The following is a 23,293-nucleotide window of genomic DNA, read 5'->3' as shown; positions in this document are numbered from 1 at the left end:
AAATGAAAATAGCGGCGGAAAACCCAGCCCAAAGTGCCAAAGATGAGAAACTCATAACTAACTTGAGGCAGATAGTGAGTGACTATAATTTTGGATTTGAACAAAGTAGAAAGTGAACTAGCCAAGGCTCGAAAACAGTTGGCTAAAAATGCAGATGAACGAGCACGCCTAGTTAAGCACGCCACGGAAAACAAAATGATCAAACAGGCAAAAGACTTCAAGGTTGAAAGAGAACATTGTTATACATCATTGGCACAATTAGAAATAGATTTGCAACAACTTCAGGAGCAGAATCATGTGGTCGAGCAAACTTTGGAAGCCAGGGCCCAGCAGATCGGGCGGTGCTACAAGAAAAAGGTGTCATAAGAGAGAGAATTAGAAACATCGCCGATTACACCGTTATGAAGTGCCAAGTCCGTGAGGATATGACCCGCACTACCTTCTTCACGGCAGTGATGACATTCGTTAAGCAGATAATGAGTGACTTGGACCGACTTCAAAGGGATATTGCATATAGGCCCGCGGCGAGATCGAATGATGTCCTGTGGGCACCAGGAGCATTGATGTATTCATGACTTTTCATTTGAGTCTGTATTTCCTTTTACGTTAGAGTCTATCAGTTGTGTTGAGTCTGTATTTTCTTCCTGCTGGAGTCTGTCATTTGTTGTTGAGTCTGCATTTTCTTCTATCGGAGTATGATAGTTTATTTTTGAAGTCTGTATGTCATCTTTTCATCAGCGTCTGTTAGTTTCTCTTGGAGTCTGTTAGTGTTGAGTCTTTGTAATCAAAACATTTGCTTTTTATGAAATTGAAAATCCCAAAAATTGTTTTATTATTTACTTTCGTACTTATCTCCCAGAACTACGCTCGGTCTAATTCATACGGGGTCATGATATGTAGGCAATCTCCATAGGATTCGACCATAACCAAAAGAAAAAAGGGGAAGAAGACAAAAAGAGAGAGGAAAAAACAAGAGAAAAAAAGAGAAAGGAAAAGAAAAAGAGAGAAAATAAGAGAAAAGAAACAATGACAAAACAAGAGGGAAATGAAAAAAGAAGAGTAAAGGCCAGAATGAAAAGAAAGAGAAAAAGAAGGAAAGTTCTAAGTGGAAAAGCCGGGATGACGCAAGTAGTCGATCAAATGCATGATAGAAACGGTTAATTGCTTAGGTGCATTCATTCCCCAAATGTGCGGTTGCCAATTTGTTAAAGCCCTAACCACTAACAAGGATGTTGTTGATGTATTGAGTTCAGACAGGTGGTTAGTTGACTGGCATTTTGGAAACTCACTCATACAATACCCGATCAAAAGACAGGCAGAATATAGCCAACCAAGAATTGGAGGCAAGTATTGTTGATCCGTAAAAGGAGGTGGAAGAATTGGATGTTAATGCGATGAAGGAAGAGATGTATAAGTTAAAGCAGCAAATGGCTGAAATGTACCAGGCCTGGGCAAAGGGTCATCCACCACCGGTTTATCCCGCTAACCCTGCTTATATCCCATCATCGGCCCAACCTCAGGAGCCTCCCACTGTGAACTCATCTTCAGCCTTTCCCCTCTACCAACAATTCTATGGCACCACTTCCCATACTTCTCAAGCTCCACCACCCAAACACGTCCCATACCCTCCTCCACCAATCACACCTGTTTTTGTGGCACCTCCACCTGCTACATTACACCGATCTTCCAGTGAACCTCTATTCCAAACTCACAACAACCAGTATTATCCCCCTGAACCCACCTTCAAAGTTCCAGAACCATATTCTTACACCCCTCATCTTGATCTCACGGCAGAAACCGAGAAGCCACCCAAGAATCTCGAAAATGAGGAGATGATCAGAAACGTAAAAAGCTTAGAACAATAATTCAGAGATATGAGGGGGTTGGGAGGTCAAGTAAGTGTGGCCTATAAGGATTTATGTCTGTTCCCTAATTTTCAGTTACCAGCAGGGTTCAAAATGCCCAAGTTTGATCTATACGACGGGCATGGTGACCCAGTAGCACACTTAAGAGGATTCTGTAGCAAGATGAGAGGAGAAGGCGGAAGAGATGATTGCTGATGGCATATTTTATCCAAAGTCTAAGTGGATCGGCGTTATAATGGTATACAGACAAGATCACAACAGGTGGTACACATGGGACAATTTGGCCCAAGCCTTCGCCTGTCATTTTCAGTATAATCTTGAAATTATCCCAGACCGTCTGTCATTGACGAAGATTGAGAAGAAGCCCGGTGAGAGTTTCAGAGAATATGGATTCCATTGGAGAGAGCAAGCAGCGAGGGTTGACCCACCGATGAAAGAAAGTGAGATGGTTGATTACTTATTTTGGTCATTTGGTGTCAGCAGTGGGCAAGTCCTTTAATGAGGTTGTAAAAATGGGAGGCATGGTTGAGGAGGGACTCAAATCCAACAAGATCATGAGTTATTCAGCAATCGAAGCGACCACCCAGGCCATTTAAAACGGTACTGGAGGTGTACTCGGGAAGAAGAAGAAAGAGGACGTTGCGACAATTGAGTCGGGAGCTTGGGTCAGATCCGGGAACCTTCCACGTTACAACAACCCGCCTCGACCCTATCACCAAACTTACCCCCATACTCCATATAGCCCACCACAACACTACTACCCACTGTCTGATCCCTATTTTTCCGTCCATCACGCACAAACCTATACCCAACCTCCTACTCACGCACAATGGCATGCGCCAGCTCCATAAAGTCCATACCTAGCTCCAAAAAATGCCCATCCACCCCCAAGAGCCTATAGAAACCCTCTGGAACAGGTTTTCGGCCAAATCAAGCCTTTAAGAATGAGAGGTTGCAGAAGCAGAAGACTTTCACTCCATTGGGAGAATCATATGCTAGTCTATTCTATAGATTGAGACAGTTGGGTATGTTGAATCCGATCGAGGCTAAATTGCCAAATCCTCCTCCCAGAAATCTTGACCACTCGGTGAGTTGTGAGTATTGTTTAGGGACCCCGGGTTATGACACAGAGAAATGCTGGAAATTGAAGTTAGCTATTCAAGAGCTCATTGATACTAATCGGATTGAGGTCCAAGCCCCGGAGGCACCCAACATCAACCAGAACCCGTTGCCGGTCCATCATGAGACAAGTATGATTGAGATAGTGCATAAGGGAGGGGAGCCTAAGAAGCCTTCACAAACCGTCATGATGATTCGGGCTAGTGAAGCCAAGCCGTTTGAAAAGTCAACAAGTGAGAAGTCTATGATCAAGTCGAACAGGGCAAATAATGAACCATCTGTGGATGTCAAGAAGGGGTCCTCAAGTGACGTTGCAGGAAAACATGAAAGAGCAAAAGTGGTTGTGCCAGGAGTGACGAACAAGCCTGTGGTAATTGTGAAGTGCGCCCGCACAGATCCCGTCATTATCAAACTGGTAACTCAATTACCGATAGTCAACAGCAAGGCAGTCCCATGGAATTATGAATGAGTGACAGTGACTTACAAGGGGAAAGAGCTTAAAGAAGAAGTGTGTGAGACCCATGGTTTGACTCGATCGGGGAGATGCTTTGCCCCCGAAGAGTTGAGAAAAACTAAGATCTCCAAAGATAACCCAGTGTTGGTGAAGAAAGTTGTGACCGAGGAAGAAGCAGAGGAATTTCTGAGAAAGATGAAAGTGCAGGACTATTCCATTGTGGAGCAGTTAAGGAAGACACCGGCTCAGATCTTGCTATTGTCATTATTGATCCATTCAGACGAGCACCGTCGAGCTTTGATGAAGATCTTGAACGAAGCCCACGTTCCTGACAAAATCTCAGTAAACCACTTGGAAAAGATAGATAACAAGATATTTAAGGTAAACAGAGTCACTTTTTCTGATGATGAGTTGCCCGTGGAGGGTACCGAGCACAATAGAGCCCTCTATCTGACGATGAAATGTGAAGATTCCGTGGTTACTCGGGTACTGGTTGACAACGGTTCCAGTGCAAATATTTGCCCTCTTTCCACTTTGAACAAGTTGAAGGTGGATGATGAAAGAATTCACAAGAACAATATCTGCGTTCGGGGATTCGACGGTGGAGGGAAAGATTCAGTCGGGGACATAGTGCTCGAGCTTACAATAGGGCCAGTTGAATTTACTATGGAATTCCAGGTGCTCGATGTGGCTGTTTCTTACAATCTGTTGTTAGGTCGACCCTGGATTCATGCTGCCAAAACGGTCCCATCCACTTTGCATCAAATAGTTAAGTTTGAATGGGATAGACAGGAAATTGTTGTGCATGGCGAATATAATTTGTGTGTTCCCAGTGATGCCATTTTTCCGTTCATAGCGTTTGAAGACGACAAGGGGACATGGGTTTATCAGGTTTTTGACACGGTTTCTGTAAAGAAAATTCCTGAAGGGAAGAGCGTGCCAACTCCAAGGGTAGCTGCTGCATCAGTCATGGTAGCCGTTGAAATGTTGAAAAATGGTTTTGTACCGGGCAAAGGTTTGGGTGCATCTCTGCAAGGTATCGCATAGCCAGTTTCTCTTCCTAAAAACTTGGATACATTTGGTCTGGGGTTCAAGCCCACATTCGCAGACGTGAGAAGAGCCAGAAAAATGAAACAGAGAGCATGGACTCTTCCAAAGCCAGTCCCGCGTATTTCCAGATCATTTGTCAGGCCTGGTACCATAAAGCGCCCAGTAACGACGGTTCCCAGTTCGGTGGTTGATATGGATGAAGATTTGATGGAAAGGTTCGAGAGGATATTCGCCAATGTGAACATGTTGGAAGCTGGAGAGGGTTCTAGCAAGGCGGATCTGCAATTTGTTAGGCCCAGTGCAAAGATTAATAATTGGGAAGCTACTCCTCTCCCCACCAGGAAAGAGTTTTGGTAGTTTGCTTTGATTTTCTTTCTGTTATCTGGATTATCCCAGGGTTGTAGTTCAGATTCTATGTTCCATCTATTTAGATGTATAAGCCCTGTTATCTCTAATTTCAATGAAATGCAATTTTCCTTTTTCTCCCTTCCTAATAGTTTTATTTTTCTTTTCTTCCTTGTACAGTTCTTTTTATGCTGACTTCAATGATATGACATGCATGCGGAATCTCCGGCCCAGTCTTAAAAGCCAATCTAATTCTGAAATAGTAATTCAAGAAATAGAGTGTGATGTTGAATCGGAATATGACGAGGATGAAGCCTTTGAAGAGATTAGTAAAGAATTAAGCCATTTTGAAGAAAAACCCAAGCCTAACCTGAGTGATACAGAAGCAATCAATTTAGGGGACCAAGATAATGTCCGGGAAACTAAAATAAGTGTCCATCTTGAACCACAACTCAGAGAGGAGATAATTAAAACAACGTTCGAGTATAAAGATGTTTTTGCATGGTCCTATGACGACATGCCAGGTCTAAGAACTGGCTTGGTAGTTCACAAATTGCCCACTGATCCGGCATTCCCCCCCGGTCAAGCAGAAGCTGAGGAAATTTAAAACTGATATGAGTGTGAAAATTAAGGAAGAGGTCACCAAACAGTTTGAGGCCAAGGTCATTCGGGTCACCCGGTATCCCACCTGGTTAGCAAATATTGTGCCTGTGCCGAAGAAGGATGGTAAGACCAGGGTATGTGTTGATTATCGAGATCTCAATAAGGCAAGTCCCAAGGATAATTTCCCATTGCCGAACATCCATATATTGATCGATAATTGTGCCAAACATGAAATTGGTTCTTTTGTGGATTGTTATGCGGGTTACCGCCAGATCTTAATGGATGAGGAGGACGCAGAAAAGACAGCATTCATCATGCCATGGGGAACATACTGTTATCGGGTCATGCCATTTGGTTTGAAAAATGCTGGGGCAACCTACATGAGGGAAAGGACGACCATATTCATGACATGATACACAGGGAGATCGAGGTTTATGTGGATGATGTGATTATAAAGTCTAGAAAGCAGTCTGACCATGTCAGAGATCTAAGAAAGTTCTTCTAAAGGCTTCGCAGGTACAATCTCAAGCTTAGTCCTGCAAAATGCGCTTTCGGTGTTCCGTCTGGAAAGTTGTTGGGATTCATAGTCAGCCGACGAGGTATTGAATTAGACCCGTCAAAAATCAAAGTCATCCAGGAATTGCCACCTCCAAAGAACAAGACGGAGGTGATGAGTCTATTGGGAAGATTGAATTACATCAGCCGGTTTATTGCTCAGCTCACGACAACTTGCGAGCCTATCTTCAAATTGTTAAAGAAAGATGCTGCAGTCAAGTGGACAGATGAATGTCAGGAAGCATTTGATAAGATAAAGGGGTACTTGTCAAACCCACCTGTGTTGGTCCCGCCAGAACCAAAGAGACCTTTGATTCTGTATTTGACGGTCCTGGACAATTCATTTGGTTGTGTGTTGGGCCAGCATGACATTACTGGCAGGAAGGAGCAGGCCATTTATTATCTCAGCAAGGAGTTCACAACTTCCGAGGTTAAGTACACTCATCTTGAGAGGACGTGTTGCGCCCTCACTTGGGTGGCACAAAAGTTGAAGCATTATTTGTCATCTTACACTACTTACCTCATCTCTCATTTGGATCCGTTAAAGTATATCTTTCAGAAGCCTATACCCACAGGGAGGCTCGCAAAGTGGCAAATCTTGCTCACAGAATTTGACATCATCTATGTGACTAGGACTGCAATGAAAGCACAAGCATTGGCCGACCATTTGGCTGAGAATCCTGTAGATGAAGAATATGAGCCTTTGAAGGCTTACTTCCTTAATGAAGAGGTAATGCACATTGATGAATTGGAAAAGATTGAAAAGTCAGGATGGAAACTTTTCTTTGATGGGGCCGTAAACATGAAAGGCGTTGGGATAGGAGCGGTACTTATTTCTGAAACAGGGCATCACTACCTTGTTACGGCTCAACTTCGGTTCTAATGTACTAACAACATGGCTGAGTATGAGGCATGCATTTTGGGTTTAAGGATGGTTGTGGACTTGGGGGTCCAGGAAGTGTTGGTCTTGGGTGACTCGGACCTGCTGGTGCGCCAGATTCAGGGAGAGTGGAAAACACGGGATTTAAACCTCATACCGTATCGACAGTGTTTACATGATCTTTGTTAGCGATTCCAGTCAATAGAGTTCAGGCATATTCTGAGGATTCATAATGAGGTCGCTGATGCTTTGGCTACTCTGGCATCAATGTTACATCACCCAGATAAGGCTTATGTGGACCCTTTGCATATTCAAGTCCACGATCAGCATGCTTATTGTAATGTGGTGGAAGAAGAGCTCGATGTGGAGCCTTGGTTTCACGACATCAAAGAGTACATCAGGATGGGAATGTATCCCATACAAGCCACAGGTGATCAAAAGAGAACAATTCGACGGTTGGCAAGCGGATTTTTCTTCAGTGGGGAGTGTTGTACAAAAGAACTCCAGATCTTGGATTGCTGAGATACATAGATGCTAGGAAGGCCATAACTATTATGACTGAATTACATTCTAGAGTCTGTGGACCGCACATGAGTGGGTATGTGCTGACAAAGAAGATTCTCCAAGCAGGTTATTATTGACTCACTATGGAGCAAGATTGTATCAGTTTCGTGCATAAATGTCATCAGTTCCAAGTGTATGGGGATTTGATTCATTCTCCACCATCTGAATTACACACGATGTCTGCACCGTGGCCTTTTGTTGCATGGGTCATGGATGTCATTAGGCCAACTGAGCCATCAGTATCGAACGGGCACAGGTTCATTCTGGTGACCATAGATTATTTCACCAAGTGGGTTGAGGCTAAAACATTCAAGTCTGTAACCAAGAAGGTGGTGGTTGATTTTGTGCACTCAAATATCATTTGCTGGTTCGGGATACCGAAGGTAATCATCATAGATAACGGTGCTAATTTCAATAGTCATCTGATAAAAGAGGTGTGTCAACAGTTTAAGATTACACATCACAATTCCACCCTATACCGCCCCAAGGCGAATGGAGAAGTTGAGGCGGCCAACAAGAATATAAAGAAGATACTTCAAAAAATGGTGAAAGATTCTAGGCAGTGGCATGAAAAGCTGCCGTTTGCATTGCTGGGTAATCGCACTACTGTCCGTACTTCAGTAGGGGCGGCTCCTTATTTGTTGGTGTATGGCACCAAAGCAGTGATACCCGCAGAAGTAGAAATTCCATCCCTTCAAATTATCGCGGAGGCTGAGATCGATGATGAGGAGTGGGTCAAAACCCTCTTGGAACAATTGAGTTTGATCGATGAGAAGAGACTGGCAAAAGTGTGTCATGGCCAGTTGTATCAACAGAGAATGACAAGAGCATATAATAAGAAGGCGCGTCCACAGAAGTTTGAAGTGGGGCAGTTAGTATTGAAACACATTCTTCCTCATCAAGTTGAAGCAAAAGGAAAATTCGCCCCAAATTGGCAGGGGCCGTTCGTTGTAACTAGAGTGTTGTCCAATGGTGCATTGTATTTGATAGATGTAGAAGGCAAATGTATAGAAATGACTATCAATTCTGATGCAGTCAAGAGATACTATGTATGATTTCTTTCTTTAATTGTACTTGTTTGTATTTGGCATGTCTCGAATATTGAAATGACGAAGACATTTTGTTCTGCTATCTAAACACTTTATTCTTTGTCACCCTTTTTGAGCCTTATTTGTTTTCTTTCATACCCTTCTTTCGGAATCAGTAACAAATATCAGAAATACAAGCGTAAAAGATAAGTAAAGGAAGGAGAGAAAAATAGAAAGAAAAGAAAAGAGAAAGAAAATAATGAAAAGAGAAAGAAAGAATGAAAAGAGAAAAAAAGAATGAAAAGAGAAAGAAAAAAATGAAAAGAAAAAGGGTGGAAGAAAAACAACAAAAGGGAAAAAGAAAGCAAAAGAGAGAGCAAAGAAAGAGAAGAAAAATCACAACAACAAAGTAATTTCTATGACATGAACTACGTTCGACCTGATTCCTTTTAAGGATACGTAGGCAGCCTCACGGTTTGGTCCCATCAAAATAAAAATCCAAAAGTCCCCAAGCAAGAAACTAGGGTAGAAGTTGTGGTTGTTGCAAGAAATGTGATTCCGAAAGTTGTAATTTTTAACCCATTTGAGTTGTTTTGAGCCTTTTATACCCTTTATTTCTAACCCCATCCAAAAGCCCACATTACGGTCCAAAGAAAGACCTTCTGATCAGTCTTCAAAAAATGCCAAGTCGAGCAGGTAGAGAGGATTCATAGCAGGGGAAACACTCTGGTCCAAATAGGAAAAAAGAAATCAAAATGAGAGAGAGTCTTATTGGTGAAAACCCTCATGGGCACCGTAAGGTGACGGGAGCAGAGAGAAATAAAAATAAGAGAGTCTTATTGGTGAAAACCCTCATGGGCACCGTAAGGCGGCGAGAGTTGAGATAAATAAAAATGAGAGAGTCTTATTGGTGAAAACCCTCAAGGGCACCTTAAGGCGAAGTGAGTTGACAGATGAACGAATGAGAGAAATCTGATGGTGAAAACTCTTCAAGGCACCGCAGGATGAACAAGGTCGGGATTTAGACAAAGAAATCAGGTTATGGAAATTTTGGGCCAACAAAATGTGGCAACTGGAAGTTGATTGGTTGGACAGATTGGGTCGATTAATCCAAAATGCATGTCATGATCATTGGTGCCAGCTGCTCCATCCAGATAAGTCCTTTTTCTTTTTCCTTTTCATATAGTCTTCCAGTTTTGGATTTTCTTATCCTTAACTCTGAAAGTCATTGCATTTCATTTCTTTCGGGTTTATTTCTCTAAGATGTTCCCAATGTCAGTTCCGTTTAAGCAAATAAGAAGGAATTTCAAAGTTCACTACCAGCTTCAAGATTGCGAAGTACAGTGCGGCCAGAGCATACCAAAGATATCATGATGTAAAGTGGGATGAAGTGCCAACAAAGTTCCATCGGCAAAATAATTTAGTAATTTCATGGGAAATGCAGAGGCTCAGTTAAAGGGGTCAGAAATGTGAAACAACGGTTCGGGTATAGAATATTCGGGTCATCCAAAGTCATGGGGTGTTGAAAGTCAGTCGGAAAGTCAAACAGTTCAGGGCCAGTTCAGGGAAGCCAGTCAAAACAAAACAATGCTGCGGAAAGACCTCCAACAAAGAATGCCATCAACTAACCACCACATTTTAAACTGACAATTTTTTTTTTGATTAAAACAGGGGCAGGAAATTTTGTTTGTTTCGGGGAAACCCTCCGTGGAGAAAGGCAGTCACCAATCAGGTTTGATTTTTGATTTTCATGACCCTCCTGGAAAATGGGACCTAGTTTAAAGTTCAGAAATAGCATAATCTAGCATAAATGTATCCCAAAGGAATATAAGTTAGCTTAGAAATTTGCATGTTCGATAGGATTCAATTAGGAGTTTCCAGGACTCTCCTGAATAATGAGACTTAGCTTTAAGATTTCGATTAGATAACAACATTTAGCGTAAATATGCTGTAGGATAGTATAATTCAGCCATAAAAGTTGTCACTCTTAAGATAAAATTTGACCTTTGAGTTTCAGGACCCTCCTAAATAATGGGGAGTAGTTTAAAGATCCTCTTAGATAGCAAGATTTAACAGAAGTCACACCTGTAGAAGATATAATGTAGATTTAAAATTGTCGTTTTTAGTCAAGAGTTGTCAGGACCCCCCTGAATAATGGGACATAGCTTTCAAATTCTTAGTAATATTTGATGATACGATTTAGTTTTACCCTCACATCTGTGCCCAGATATCCAAACTGGGGTAGAAAATTTTCTTTGTTTTGTCTATATTGTTGAAGTCAGGAGTCCGCCTAGAGAGCAGGGAATACATTTCAAGTCAGCAGTCAGGAGCCCGCCTAGAGAGCAGGGAATACATTTCAAGTCAGCAGTCAGGAGCCCGCCTAGAGAGCAGGGAATACATTTCAAGTCAGCAGTCAGGAGCCCGCTTGGAGAGCAAGGAATACATTTCAAGTCAGCAGTCAGGAGCCCGCCTGGAGAGCAGGGAATACATTTCAAGTTCAAGTCAGGAGCCCGCCTGGAGAGCAGGGAATACATTTCAAGTCAGCAGTCAGGAGCCCGCCTGGAGAGCAGGGAATACATTTCAAGCCAGCAATCAAGAGCCCGCCTGGAGAACAAAGGAGTATAACTCAAGTTTTAGCTTTCAAGTTCTTATTGATATTTGGTAATGTGGTTCGTTTTACACTTACATATGCATCCAGATACCCAAACTGGGGCAGAAAAATTTTCTTTGTCTTGTCTGTTTTGTTGAAGTCAGGAGCCCGCCTGGAAAGCAGGGAATACATTCAAGTTTAGCAATCAGGAGCCCGCCTGGAGAGCAGGGAATACGTTTCAAGTTTAGAAGTCAGGAACCCGCCTGGAGAGCAGGGAATACATTTCAAGTTAGAAGTCAGGAGCCCGTCTGGAAAGCAGGGAATACATTTCAAGTTAGAAGTCAGGAGCCCGCCTGGAAAGCAGGGAATACATTTCAAGTTAGAAGTCAGGAGCCCGCCTGGAGAGCAGGGAATACATTTCAAGTCAGCAATCAGGAGCCCACCTGGAGAGCAGGGAATACATTCAAGTTCAGCAATTAGGAGCCCGCCTGGAGAGCAAGGAATACATTTCAAGTTCATCAGTCAGGAGCCCGCCTGGAGAGCAGGGAGTACATTTCAAATTTAGCAATCAGGAGCCCGCCTGGAGAGCAGGGAATACATTTCAAGTTCAGCAGTCAGGAGCCCGCCTGGAGAGCAGGGAGTACATTTCAAATTTAGCAGTCAAGCGTCCACCTGGAGAAAAGGAAAACATCTCAGATTACAACTCAAGGCGGCAACAAAGGGATTCCACCAGGAGAATATAAGTCAACAAGGCAACAAGAACCACAAGAGCAAGTTTGAAGATATAGATAGGATTTTGTAATGCATAGACCATAGTATAGTCTAGCTTCTTTTTATTTTATCATGGTGTAATAAGGGGATGCAGTAAGCAGTAGCAACAACAACAACAACAATAAAACCACAGTTTCATGGTAGTCCCAGCTACCAAAACTTCCCAAACTACACTGACCTGATTCCTTTTTAGCTAAGGATATGTAGGCAATCTCAGAAGCAGGGTGCGATCAACTCTTTCAAAATGCTTCCTAAGGATTATTCAAACGGGCAAAAACCGCTCGTATCCGCTCACTTTATCTTTGCACGAAAACTCTTCGTGTTTCCGGGCAAAGAGGGGCAGCTGTGAGCACGTGATTTTTGCCCTATATGAATTACTCCCATAAATTCAAAATAAAATAATTTTTCCATTGTTTGCAATTTTGTGAATTTTTGAGGTATTTTCTGTTAATTGTTTGCATATTGCCTGGGCGTGTTTATTTTATTTAATTAATAAAAAATACAAAAATACACTGCATTTGCATGTAGTATCTAATTTTACATTCTTGAATTAATTATTAATCTAGTGTTTTATAAATATTGAAAAAAAATCACAAAATAGTTATCGTTGCACTTTTAATTCTAATTTTTGAACTTTGGTAGTTTTTCCTTTAATTAGTTTCGTAATTACTTATAGTAATTATCAATTGGATTTAATTATTTCACTTTGGTAGGTCAATTTGATGTTTAATTTTAATTTAGGGTTTCATGTTTAATTTTGAGAAAAAAAAGAGAAAGAAAGAAAGAATTTAAAAGAGAAAAGAATTAAAAAGGAAATTGAAACAAGAGGAGGAATTCTGATTTGAGACATGTTTAATTCCCAAACCCCAGCCCAAATAATTTCCATCCCCCAAGCACGTCCGGTCCAGCCCAAAACCCGCCCCTGATACCCGGTCCATCCCCCCAAAACGACGCCGTTTTGGATTGTGGAATTTGAGCCATTGATCTCCCCTTGATCAAATGGCTCATAACTGAAGCTTCATATGTATTTAAGTATCCGAATAAACCCCACCCCCTCAGAACCCCCTTTTGTTCATCACCTCTGTCTCTCATCTCCTTGCCAAACCCTAACGCCGCCTTTCATCCCTTCGCCATTTCCGGCCGGCGGTGGAGCTCGAATACCACCCAAATTTCATCCATGCAACCATCGCCCTTCCCTCAACCCTAATCCACCACCATTTCTTCCCAAGTCCTCACCAAATCAGTCCAGTTTTGAATTTGAAAACAAAGAAGAAAAGAATCCGTCAAGCCTTCAAATTCCCTTGAACGATAGGGTTTGAAACGAGTATTGATGTTTGTTTTCTTTGAGAACATATGGTTAATGCTTGTTTCGAATCAAATCGAAGTCGTAGAGTTCATCAAGCTTTGTCCGGGCGACCTTAGAGGTATTCTTTCCGTCTCTTCTCCGTCGTCTTCCTCGTTAGTTTCATTATTTAACTCTTTTTCTGGTGTTTCTCCTCCATCTTCATTTCGCCTTTTTCTTTTCATTTTTCCTTTTGTTTTTGTTTGAATTCATAGCCATGAGTTAACTTTAATTAATTTTGTTAAAGGGATAGAACTAATTTGGTTTGTTAGTATTAAAATTGATTGGACTCTTTTGGGGCCATCGTTTAAATGATAATTTGTTTGGGGTCAGAGTTTTGGGTCTCAGAATATTCATGGGCTGGGTGAATTTCTTGGGCCCTCGATTTATTGTGACCCATCCCAACAACAACCTTAGAGTTCTTGTTGTTCGGTTTGGCCTGACCCATAGTTAGATTGGGTTGGGAGGGTAAATAACAGTAGCTAAAAAGGGTAATTTAGGAAATTGGGGAAGGGAATCTTGAGTAACAGAATTCAGAAACTTCTAGGAAGTGGGACTTGGGGATGTTGTGATAATTTGATAATTACATTAAGGGTATTTCAGAAAAAAGGAAAATTATCTAAGGATTAAGTAGCAAAAACCAAAATTCAAAAAGGGCTAAAACTGCAAATCTGAGCTTCCTATTGTTGTCCTATTTCCTTGCCTATAAAGGCACTTTTCCTTGCTTTTCAAGGCAGAGGATCAGAGATAGAAAAATCCAGAAAAAGAAACGGTTGAAGTTTTCATTGTTCCATTGATTTTTTTTGATTTCTGAAATTTTCAAGTTCTAAAATACTTTCTGGTTCATCTGGGATTGAATATGAATTGATTTGAGGTTTGAAGGCTTGGTTTGGGGTTTTATTTTGTCGAGTTCTGTTGATTGTTGCACCTTATTTCTTGGCTTGAATCTGGTTATTCTTGGTTGTCTCTGCTGCTGACCCTGTTCTTGGTATTGCTTACTGCTGATCCTCTTACCCCCTTTCATTTTGCATTCCAAGTACTGGTTATTAAACTTGTAGAATTGATGCTCAAGTTGGAGTTGAAATAGAAATAGAAGTTGTTTTTAGCTTAACACTAAGTTTTGTTCATAGTTTAGCGTTTATTTTTTCCTTACTTTTGATTCATGTCTTTCCACCCTTGAATATAAAACTGAGATTCAGTACATTGTATGATGGTTGGTAATTTGGATGAGGCCTCTCAAATGTAGTCATTTTGTGTTGCTTACCTTTGTTTTAAGATTTGGATTTGAAACTGTTTGAATATGGCTAATTTAGGATGTTTTGGACTCTTAAATATGTATTCGATAAGTTTTAAATCTGTTGTAATATGGATCTCGTATGCAAGTTGGGTTGAGGGTTCAATTCCATGGTTTCTGAGTTTGATCTGGTGCATCTTTGCTTTCCTACATCAGAGCTTTATATTTGTTCCTTCATTTTACCTTTAGATCTAGTTTAAATTAATTTTAGGTTTGGTTTAGTCTCTCTGTTAGAGTCTGAGTCTTGCATCACATTTTTTATTCCACTGTTTTTTTAGCATTCAAGTAAAGCTTTTGTGTTCTTGAAGGACCATGACTCAAACAATGAATTTATGGTTTAACAAGTCACAAAGTTTGTTTAACTGTGCAAGTTTTCCATTGGCATTGGCAGCATCACAATAGGATCTGGATTTCATGTAATAGGTTAATGATTTAGCTTGTTAATTGACTAACAAACTCTTTTCAGTTCAATGTGTTTTTTAGACAATAATGATCACTTGGGGTCGCCCTTTTTGGCAAATGATTATCCTAAATATGACTGTTGCGTTTTCAGGGCAAATTGGTTAAAAAATGCAGGAAAGGTGTTATCAGAAATTGAATCTATTTAAGACACATTTCAGAAGCGCTTATTTAATTTGACTCATGTTCATGCCGGTTTCAATTAGTTAGCATTTTTTGATCAACGAAATTGGGAGTGTGAGATTGGGCCTAGAGCAGGCCCAGATGAGAGACAATCCGATTTAAACTCTCTTCCTCACCATGAATGTGGCTCATTTGAGCCCAAAGCTTAACGACTTTGCAAAGGAGTCTGCCCAGTTGCTTTGTTTGAAAGAATTTTCTCTAGGCTTGTGGGTTTCTAATACGCTGCTTTAGGTCGTCGCATAGGGTAAAGTCCTTAGATAAAAATAATTTGAATCCTTTAAGTTTTTTCCTTAATTAAGTAGTGGGGGTGAACCATACTAGATAACATAAATAGTTCATGGCCCTTCAAATATAATTTGAGTTCTTTTCCTTTATATTAGAATTGAGGTGCGCCGTGCCAAACAAAATGACAATTGCATGGCCCTCGTTTTAATTAATTTTGTTTAATCCTTAGAATTCGAGGCGCGCCATTTAGCAAATTTTCCATGGCCCTCGAAAAGTTAAAAACGTGTAGTTGCTTTAGGCGCATTATTTTAATAATATTACCTTCCTAAACTCAGGTGTGCATTTCATGTGACCCAAATCTAAATCTTAAAACGTTGAATAAAATATGTTTAGGATTGCGGGCGCATTTTATGTGGCGCAATCCAAAGACGTGTTTTAAACTACGTTCAAATCTTCTTTAAAAATAATTAAAAGCGGTTTAAAGCTAAAATGCACATAGGTCTAAAAGTGTTTTTAAAATCAGATAATTGAGCCAAAAAATAACAGTTGAGCGACCGTGCTAGAACCACGGAACTCGGGAATGCCTAACACCTTCTCCCGAGTTAACAGAATTCCTTACTCGGATTTCTGGTTCGCAGACTGTAATACAGAGTCAATCTTTTCCTCGATTTGGGATTCAATCGGTGACTTGGGACACCATAAATATCCCAAGTGGCAACTCTGAATCTTTTAATAATAAATCCCATTTCGATTGTCACTTAAAGTAGAAAAAACTCCCTTATATACTCCCTCCTCGGGGGTGTAGTGTAAAAAAGGAGGGGTGACACCCAGTATAATTCCACAAGTGGAGTCTGGAGAGGGTAATGTCTAAGCAGACCTTACCCCTATCTTTGAGGGTAGAGAGGCTGTTTCCGATAGACCCTTGGCTCAAGGAAAGAACTTTAAATACACAATGCTATTGCTTGGGAAACAAGCGGTAACCATGCCAGGATAATAAGAAAGCAGATATTACAACAAATTAATAAGAAAACATGTAGTAACCAAGGTTGGCAATAACCGAAAAACAAGGCTGACTAACTACTACTACCTGTATGAGGAAGACACATACTCGACTACCTACTAACCTTCTACTCTAATCCTCGACCTCCACACCTTCCTATCAAGGCTCATGTCCTCAATGAACTGAAGCAATGCTAAGTCCTGCCTAATAACCTCTCCCCAATACTTCTGTGGCCTAATTTTACCCCCCTTCAGACCACCTAAGGCCAACCTCTCACACCTCCTCACTGGAGCATCTATGCTTCTCCTTTTCACATGCCCAAACCACCTAGGCCTCGCTTCTCGCATCTTGGCCTCCATCGAGGCTACTTCTACCTTGTACCGAATGTCTTCATTTCTAATCTTATCAATCCTGGTATGTCCGCAAATCCATCTCAACATCCTTATTTTCGCTATCTTCATCTTCTGGACATGAGAGTTCTTGACTGGCTAATACTCTGCTCCGTACAACATGGTAGGTCTAACAATCACTATGTAAAACTTAACCTTAAGTTTAGGTGGCACATTCTTGTCACATAAAATACTGAATGCGAGTCTCCATTTCATCCACTCCGCTCCTATATAATGAGTAACATCCTCATCAATTTTACTATTTCCTTCGATAATAGACCCAAGGTACTTGAAACTAGCTCTCTTATGGATGACTTGTGTATCAAGTCTCACTTTCACGTCCGCACCCTCAGTTTCATCACTGAACTTGCACTCCAAGTACTCAGTGTTGGTCCTACTCAACTTGAAACCTTTGGACTCTAGTCTCCAAACCTCCAGTCTCACATTAACTCCGCCTCGTATCTCGTCAATCACAACAATATCATCTGTAAATAATATACACCAAGTCACCTCCCCTTGAATGGGGCTCGTCAGTGTGTCCAATGGGACTGACCCCTGGTGCAACCCCATCACAACTGGAAAGTGGTCCGAATCCCCCCTCTACGGTCCTTACTCATGTCTTGGATCCATCATACATGTCCTTAATTACCCTAGTATAAGCCACTGGAACATCCCTAGCCTTCAAATACCTCCATAGGATCTCCGTCGGGACTTTGTCATATGCTTTCTCTAGATCAATGAACACCATATGTAAGTATCTCTTCCTCTCCCTATACTGCTCCACCAACCTCCTTACAAGGTGAATGACTTCCATAATCAAACGTCCCGGCATGAATCCGAAGTGGTTTTTGGAAAAAGACACGCTCTTCCTCACCCTCACTTCCACCACTCTCTCCCAGACTTTCAAAGTGTAGCTCAGCAGCTTGATACCCCCGTAGTTGTTACAATTTTGGATATCTCCTTTGTTCTTATACACCAAAATCATTGTACACCACCTCCATTCCTTATGCATTTTCTTCATCCTAAAATGGCGTTAAACAACTCCATGAGCCATTCTATGCCAGCTCTAGCCACGCTCTTCCAATATTCTATTGGAATTTCAGCTGGCCCAGTCGCTCTTCCCCTGCACATCTTACGCATAGCCCCCTCAACCTCCTCCATTTTAATATGCCTACAAAAACCAAAGTCACGATGACTCTAGGAGTGATCCAAATCATCCAACACAATACCTCTATCCCCCTCTTCATTTAGGAGTTTATGGAAGTATGACTGCCATATATGTCTAATATGCGCATCATCCATCAATACTTTTCCATCCTCATCTTTGATGCAGTTCACCTGATCTAAGTCATGGGCTTTCCTTTCTCTCACCTTGGCTAGCCTGTACAACTTCTTATGTCCACCCTTGTCACTAAGTTCCTCATACAAACGTCCAAATGATTCCATTTGAGCTGCCGTAACCGCTAACTTCGCCTCTTTCTTGGCCCTTTTATACCACTCCTTTTTCGTCCTCTTATCCTCTTCGTCCTTGATCTCCACCAGTTTCAAGTACAATACTTTCTTGGCCTCTACTTTTCCTTGGACCTCGCCATTCCACTACCAATCCCCTTTGTGACCTCCAGAGTAACCTTTCGAGACCCTTAGCACTGCTCTAGTAGCTTCCCTAATGCAGTTCGGTGTCAAAGCCTACATACCACTAGTGTCCCCACTACTTCTCCATGCCCCTATAGCCTCCAACTTCTCCCCTAGCACCCGAGCTGTGTCCTTAGTTACGGCTCCCCACTTGATCTTGGGTAGACCGAACACAACCCTATTCTTCCTCTTACTTTTGATCTCCAAATCCATCACTAAGAGCCTATGTTACGTTGAGAAATTCTCGCTTGGAATAACCTTGCAATCCGTGCAAAGACCTCTATCGCACCTTCTTAGGAGTAAATAGTCAATCTGGGTCCTGGAAACCATACTCTGAAATGTTACCAAATGTTCCTCCTTCTTCCAAAAACCCGAGTTAGCTATCACCAAATCAAAAGCCTTTTCAAAATCCAACGGTGAAGAACCACCTCCATTTCTAACCCTAAAATCGAACCCGCCATGCACATCATCATAGCCCTCGAAAGACAAACCGATGTGGCCATTGAAACCCCCTCCTATAAATAGCTTCTCGTAAAGCGGGATACCACGAACAATCTCATCCAGCTCATCCCAGAAATGCCTTTTGACCTCCTCGCTCAATCCTACTTGAGGAGCGTAGGCACTAATAACGTTCAACGTAAACCCTCCAACAAGTATCTTAATAGTCATCAACCTATCGTTACCCTCCTAACCTCAACCACTATATCCTAGAGTTCTTTATCTACCAAAATACCTACTCTGTTCTTACCCCTCACCCTACCTGAATACCACAATTTATACCCGTCAGTATCCTGTGCCCTAGAACCCACCCACCTAGTCTCTTAGACGTAGGCAATGCTAATCTACCTCTTCTGGAGGATCTTTGCTAACTATATAAATTTACCCGTCAAAGTATCTATGTTCCAAGACCACACTCTCAGTCTCGAAACACTCTTGCCACCCTCGCCCCCGCCCCATGCCTCACCCGAGGACAAGACCTTACTCCTCCATCAACTACTCCAGCCACCAGATTCTATGGAGGACAAATCCAAACTTATCACCAATACAAGGTAATAGTCAAACTAAAGAAGTAAACTAATTTTTTTCTTAGTGCACTATTTACAAGTGAAGATAAGAAAAACACACACAAGTACAATTGAACACCCGCAGAATGGAAATAACTCAACTAATCAACAGGTAAAGGTAAACAATCCGAAGTAGATAAATAATTACTAACAAGGAAGGGAAATAAGAAAATGTAACTGGATGTCCGGAGGTACCAACTCCAGAGGGGAAAAACCTGGATATAGTCGGGGAGTCGAGGCATTGCTGAAGAACCAGACGACATCGGTTATCGACACGCGCTGCCATTGCCACTAGCTGAACAGCTGAACCGCCGCCGTGAACCCTACACGCTACTCCAATTAACCTGGACAATGGAAGGAAAATAAGAAATGGGGGTCCCGTCGTTTCTACTGCCATGTACATTGGGAAGTGAAGGTGAACCGGAAGGCAAGAAGGGGGGGGGGAGTAGAGGACTATGTTCCATGACCCACTCTTAGTCTTGGAGCACTCTTTCCACCCTCGCCCCCGCCCCCGCCTCACCTGAGGAAAAGACCTTACTCCTCCATCAACTACTCCAGCCGCCAGATTCTAAGGCGGACAAATCCAAACTTATCACTAATACAAGGTAATAGTCAGACTGTGTCTTATTGCCTCTTTGTGTTCATCGTAGTATATTTTCCCACTAAATGTATGTGGGTATAGTAAGGAATGAGAGAGATGGCGGCTAGGGTTAGAAATCTCATTAGAAAGGGTATTTGCTATAAAACCCAAAACGTAGCTATATATTATAATTATTTTAAAGTGTATTTATTTATAATAAATACATTTTATAAGTTAGTTATACCATGTAAATTTCTCATTTTAAATTAATAAGATTGCCAGAAGTATTTTCTATGCTAATTGGGTTAGGCCATCAGGATGCTCGGATTTTCTATCCTTATTTTTTAAAGTTGTTCAAACATAGGCCCATTCGGCAGAATTTTTCCTTCTTACCTCCATTTTCTCTTTGAATGCCACAAGCCCTTTCTCCTCTAAAACCCAACTCTACAGCCACCTCAAAAATCCAACATGACGGCTCTAGTCAACCAATGCATTTTTAACCAGACCAACAACTAACAAAGACAAAAATGACACAGTCAAGCCTACCGTAGAGAAGTGGTGTGAGAAAATATCAAGAAAATACTAAAACTATAGGAACATTAATTTTAGCTGATACTCAATTAATTCTCATGCAAATTGATAAAACAAAACTTCATAAGTAATGAAATTAAGCACTAGAGATATACTTCCCCGTCGAGCTGTTCAAGTTTTGGCTTGTTATATAGCTAATGCTTCAGACACCATTAGCACCATGAAATCCCTACAAGATTCAGAAACTTGAGTCTTCCAATAATAAAAGATTCATAGTCGAGCACTCCGATAAACTTGTGAATAATTTAACAATATAGATAAGTTTTACTAATCCAACAAGATTTGTGAGCAACTTAACAAGCCGGGTAGAATGAAGCTAGTAGCAAATTTTATCAATCCACCAAAACTTATGAACAAAATAACACGAGATAAATGTTTCGTATTTTTTAGAATTAGCGAGCAATTTGTACCAATGTTATGCCCGCCAAGAACAAGTTACATTAAAGTCATACCCGCCCGTCATAACTTGTGAACAAGGAAAGTTTTGCCCCTTCGACAGATCTTTAGGAACAACTTGTTCTAAAGATATGATGCACCGGACATAACTTGTGAACAACTTAGGTACAAGACTATTTTTGCATAATTTCATAAAATGGGGACAAATTCAAAGGGAAATTGATACCGGGTGACAACTTATAATAGAAATTGGTAAACTTTTTTTTGCTTTAGATTACGTTGGCAAAGGTAGACCAAAAAATTGGCATTGTATATCCAAATCCTAAAAAAATCCGATTCCCTATTTATTCTCTCTCCCCATACTCGTTTTTCACTATTCTTGTCGCCATCTCTCTCCTCTCCAAACGATTTATCCATGGTAAATCTCCACTAATATTTCATCACTACTGCTATTTTTAACCAGTAAAGCAAGCCCCATTTACTTCTCTACAATCGGCCACGAGCCATTGCCGCGACATGTTGCTAGATATTCCCTCATTTTTTTTCAAGAGGCAGTTTTTAATTTTTGTTTTTCTTCCCTCTTCTTCTCTTTTTATTATATTTTATTTATTGTAATGGTATTTTTGTTTACGACAGAATGATTAGTGGCTATGGTATTTTGAGGTAGTGATGCTGTAGATAATGTGTGAAATAGAAAATATGGGTGTTTGAGGCGGTGTACATCTGTATATATCACCATATATACCTGTATGTATATCATGTAGTATAGCACGATATACATTATTATATGTGTGATATATCCTATATACAATGTGATATATATTATCAGAAATTTGTTGGATTGTGGACCACTTTTGATATACATTTTTCATATATCACAAAAAATATATTTTGATATACATTTTATTATTATGTTATATACTGTGATATATAAATAATATTTTTTTTTATGTTATACACATGGATATATGATAGATAATGTATATACGACAAAATATACATTGTTATATATATGGGGATATACACTTAGATATACAATAGATAAACGTATATACAACAAAATATACACTGATATATACATGGGGATAAACTCCTCTTGGATGAAGATTTCTTTCCCATCTTCTTCCAAGTTTCATCTAAAAAAAAGTCGCTCATAGATTAAAAGTAAAAGACCCAATGCACATTATTACCTAAAAGAACGATGACAATAAAACCTAATGAAGGAGTAAAATAAGATAGAGATTTGGGCTTAAATTGAAATAATCTGGAGAAATTTTTTGGGAAGAAGAGAATTAAATCGTTAGAATGGAGAGAGAAAGAGAGAGAGGTGGGGAGATATGTACGTTAATGAGCTATATTTTTAGGCTAAATAACTTTGGCTATAAAATATCAAATAATTATATTAAAAATTTAAAGTTAGGCTAAAGGGTGCCTATATCTATAAGTATGACTTTTTTTTCTTGCTAGTTACTTAGGTGCATTGTCACCCTGTGCTAAATTCTCAAATTCAAACAGCAACATAAAAGTATTGAGACCACAAGGCTTTTTTGGGCCCAAAAGTATTGATAGAACTTGCCTATAGCTTCATAACTTCAATGTAAAAATTCAACCACCACAAAAAAAAGAATAATATGTAAAAGTATATATATACTAGGTAAAAACTATGCTAGTGGATCTCTTTAGGATCACTGTTTAAATTTGACTTCAGTTATGTAAACTTCAAACATATACTGTATTAATTCTTCATCTCAGTTTTATAAATCTAAATAATAGTAGCTCATGACTTGTACTACCAGTCCTTAGGATAGTTGTACTGAATTCTTTCATATTTTTATTAATAATATTGACGATTCCTTGTTATAGCTGTAACTTATACTATTTGACTTACCTAGGGGGTTGTGTTAGGTGTCATCACGACTTGGTAGTTTTGGGTCATGACAGAGGCATATGCAGTTCATCAATAGTTCAACCATTTGTGTCCTTTCATTTGAAAAGAAGATAACAAAAAATGTATCTTTGGGCAACAAGCTATTGTCCCATCCAATAAAACACCAGGTATTTAGCGTCTGCAATGACCCAACCAATCGTTTAAAATATTTTAGCCCCCTTTCCTCTATTTGATACTTTATATATGTGTATTTATGGTTACGTGACTTACCGGGATGATTGGTTTGGTTTCAGAAAAGTTTTGGATTGAACGGGGACACGTCCCTTGATTGGAGGCTTAAGTTGTAAAAGTTGACTTGAGTTTGACTTTTGTGTAGACAACTCCTGAATGATATTTTGACAGTTCTAATAGCTTCGATGGTGATTT

At 40.5% G+C, this 23,293-nt stretch overlaps 1 protein-coding gene across 1 annotated transcript; it reads right to left on the bottom strand.

Annotated features, from left to right (window-relative positions):
* Nucleotides 1-17,913: 17,913 nt before the first annotated feature.
* LOC142165211 (uncharacterized) lies at nucleotides 17,914-19,809 on the bottom strand. The gene is made up of 3 exons (XM_075223813.1): nucleotides 19,628-19,809; nucleotides 18,694-18,970; nucleotides 17,914-18,312 (listed from the first exon to the last, which is right to left on the bottom strand). Exons 1-3 carry the CDS (start codon nucleotides 19,807-19,809, stop codon nucleotides 17,914-17,916), a joined length of 858 nt encoding a protein of 285 aa, XP_075079914.1.
* Between the last annotated feature and the right edge of the window lie 3,484 nt (nucleotides 19,810-23,293).

The sequence above is a fragment of the Nicotiana tabacum genome, chromosome 10, assembly GCF_000715075.1.
Source record: "Nicotiana tabacum cultivar K326 chromosome 10, ASM71507v2, whole genome shotgun sequence".
In the NCBI taxonomy this organism is placed as follows: domain Eukaryota; kingdom Viridiplantae; phylum Streptophyta; class Magnoliopsida; order Solanales; family Solanaceae; genus Nicotiana; species Nicotiana tabacum.
Note: the sequence above shows the minus strand (reverse complement) of the source record. Positions and strands in the feature narration are given on the sequence as shown.

What these genes read in the sequence shown, in the direction of transcription:
- LOC142165211 (XM_075223813.1), bottom strand. Translation starts at nt 19,809, where the DNA reads ATGGCAGTAGAAACGACGGGACCCCCATTTCTTATTTTCCTTCCATTG. An exon ending in GACTCCCCGACTATATCCAG is followed by an intron (nt 18,971 to 19,627) that starts GTTTTTCCCCTC and finishes GAACGTTATTAG; the next exon opens with TGCCTACGCTCCTCAAGTAG. An exon ending in GGAAGAAGGAGGAACATTTG is followed by an intron (nt 18,313 to 18,693) that starts GTAACATTTCAG and finishes GGGGATTGGTAG; the next exon opens with TGGAATGGCGAGGTCCAAGG.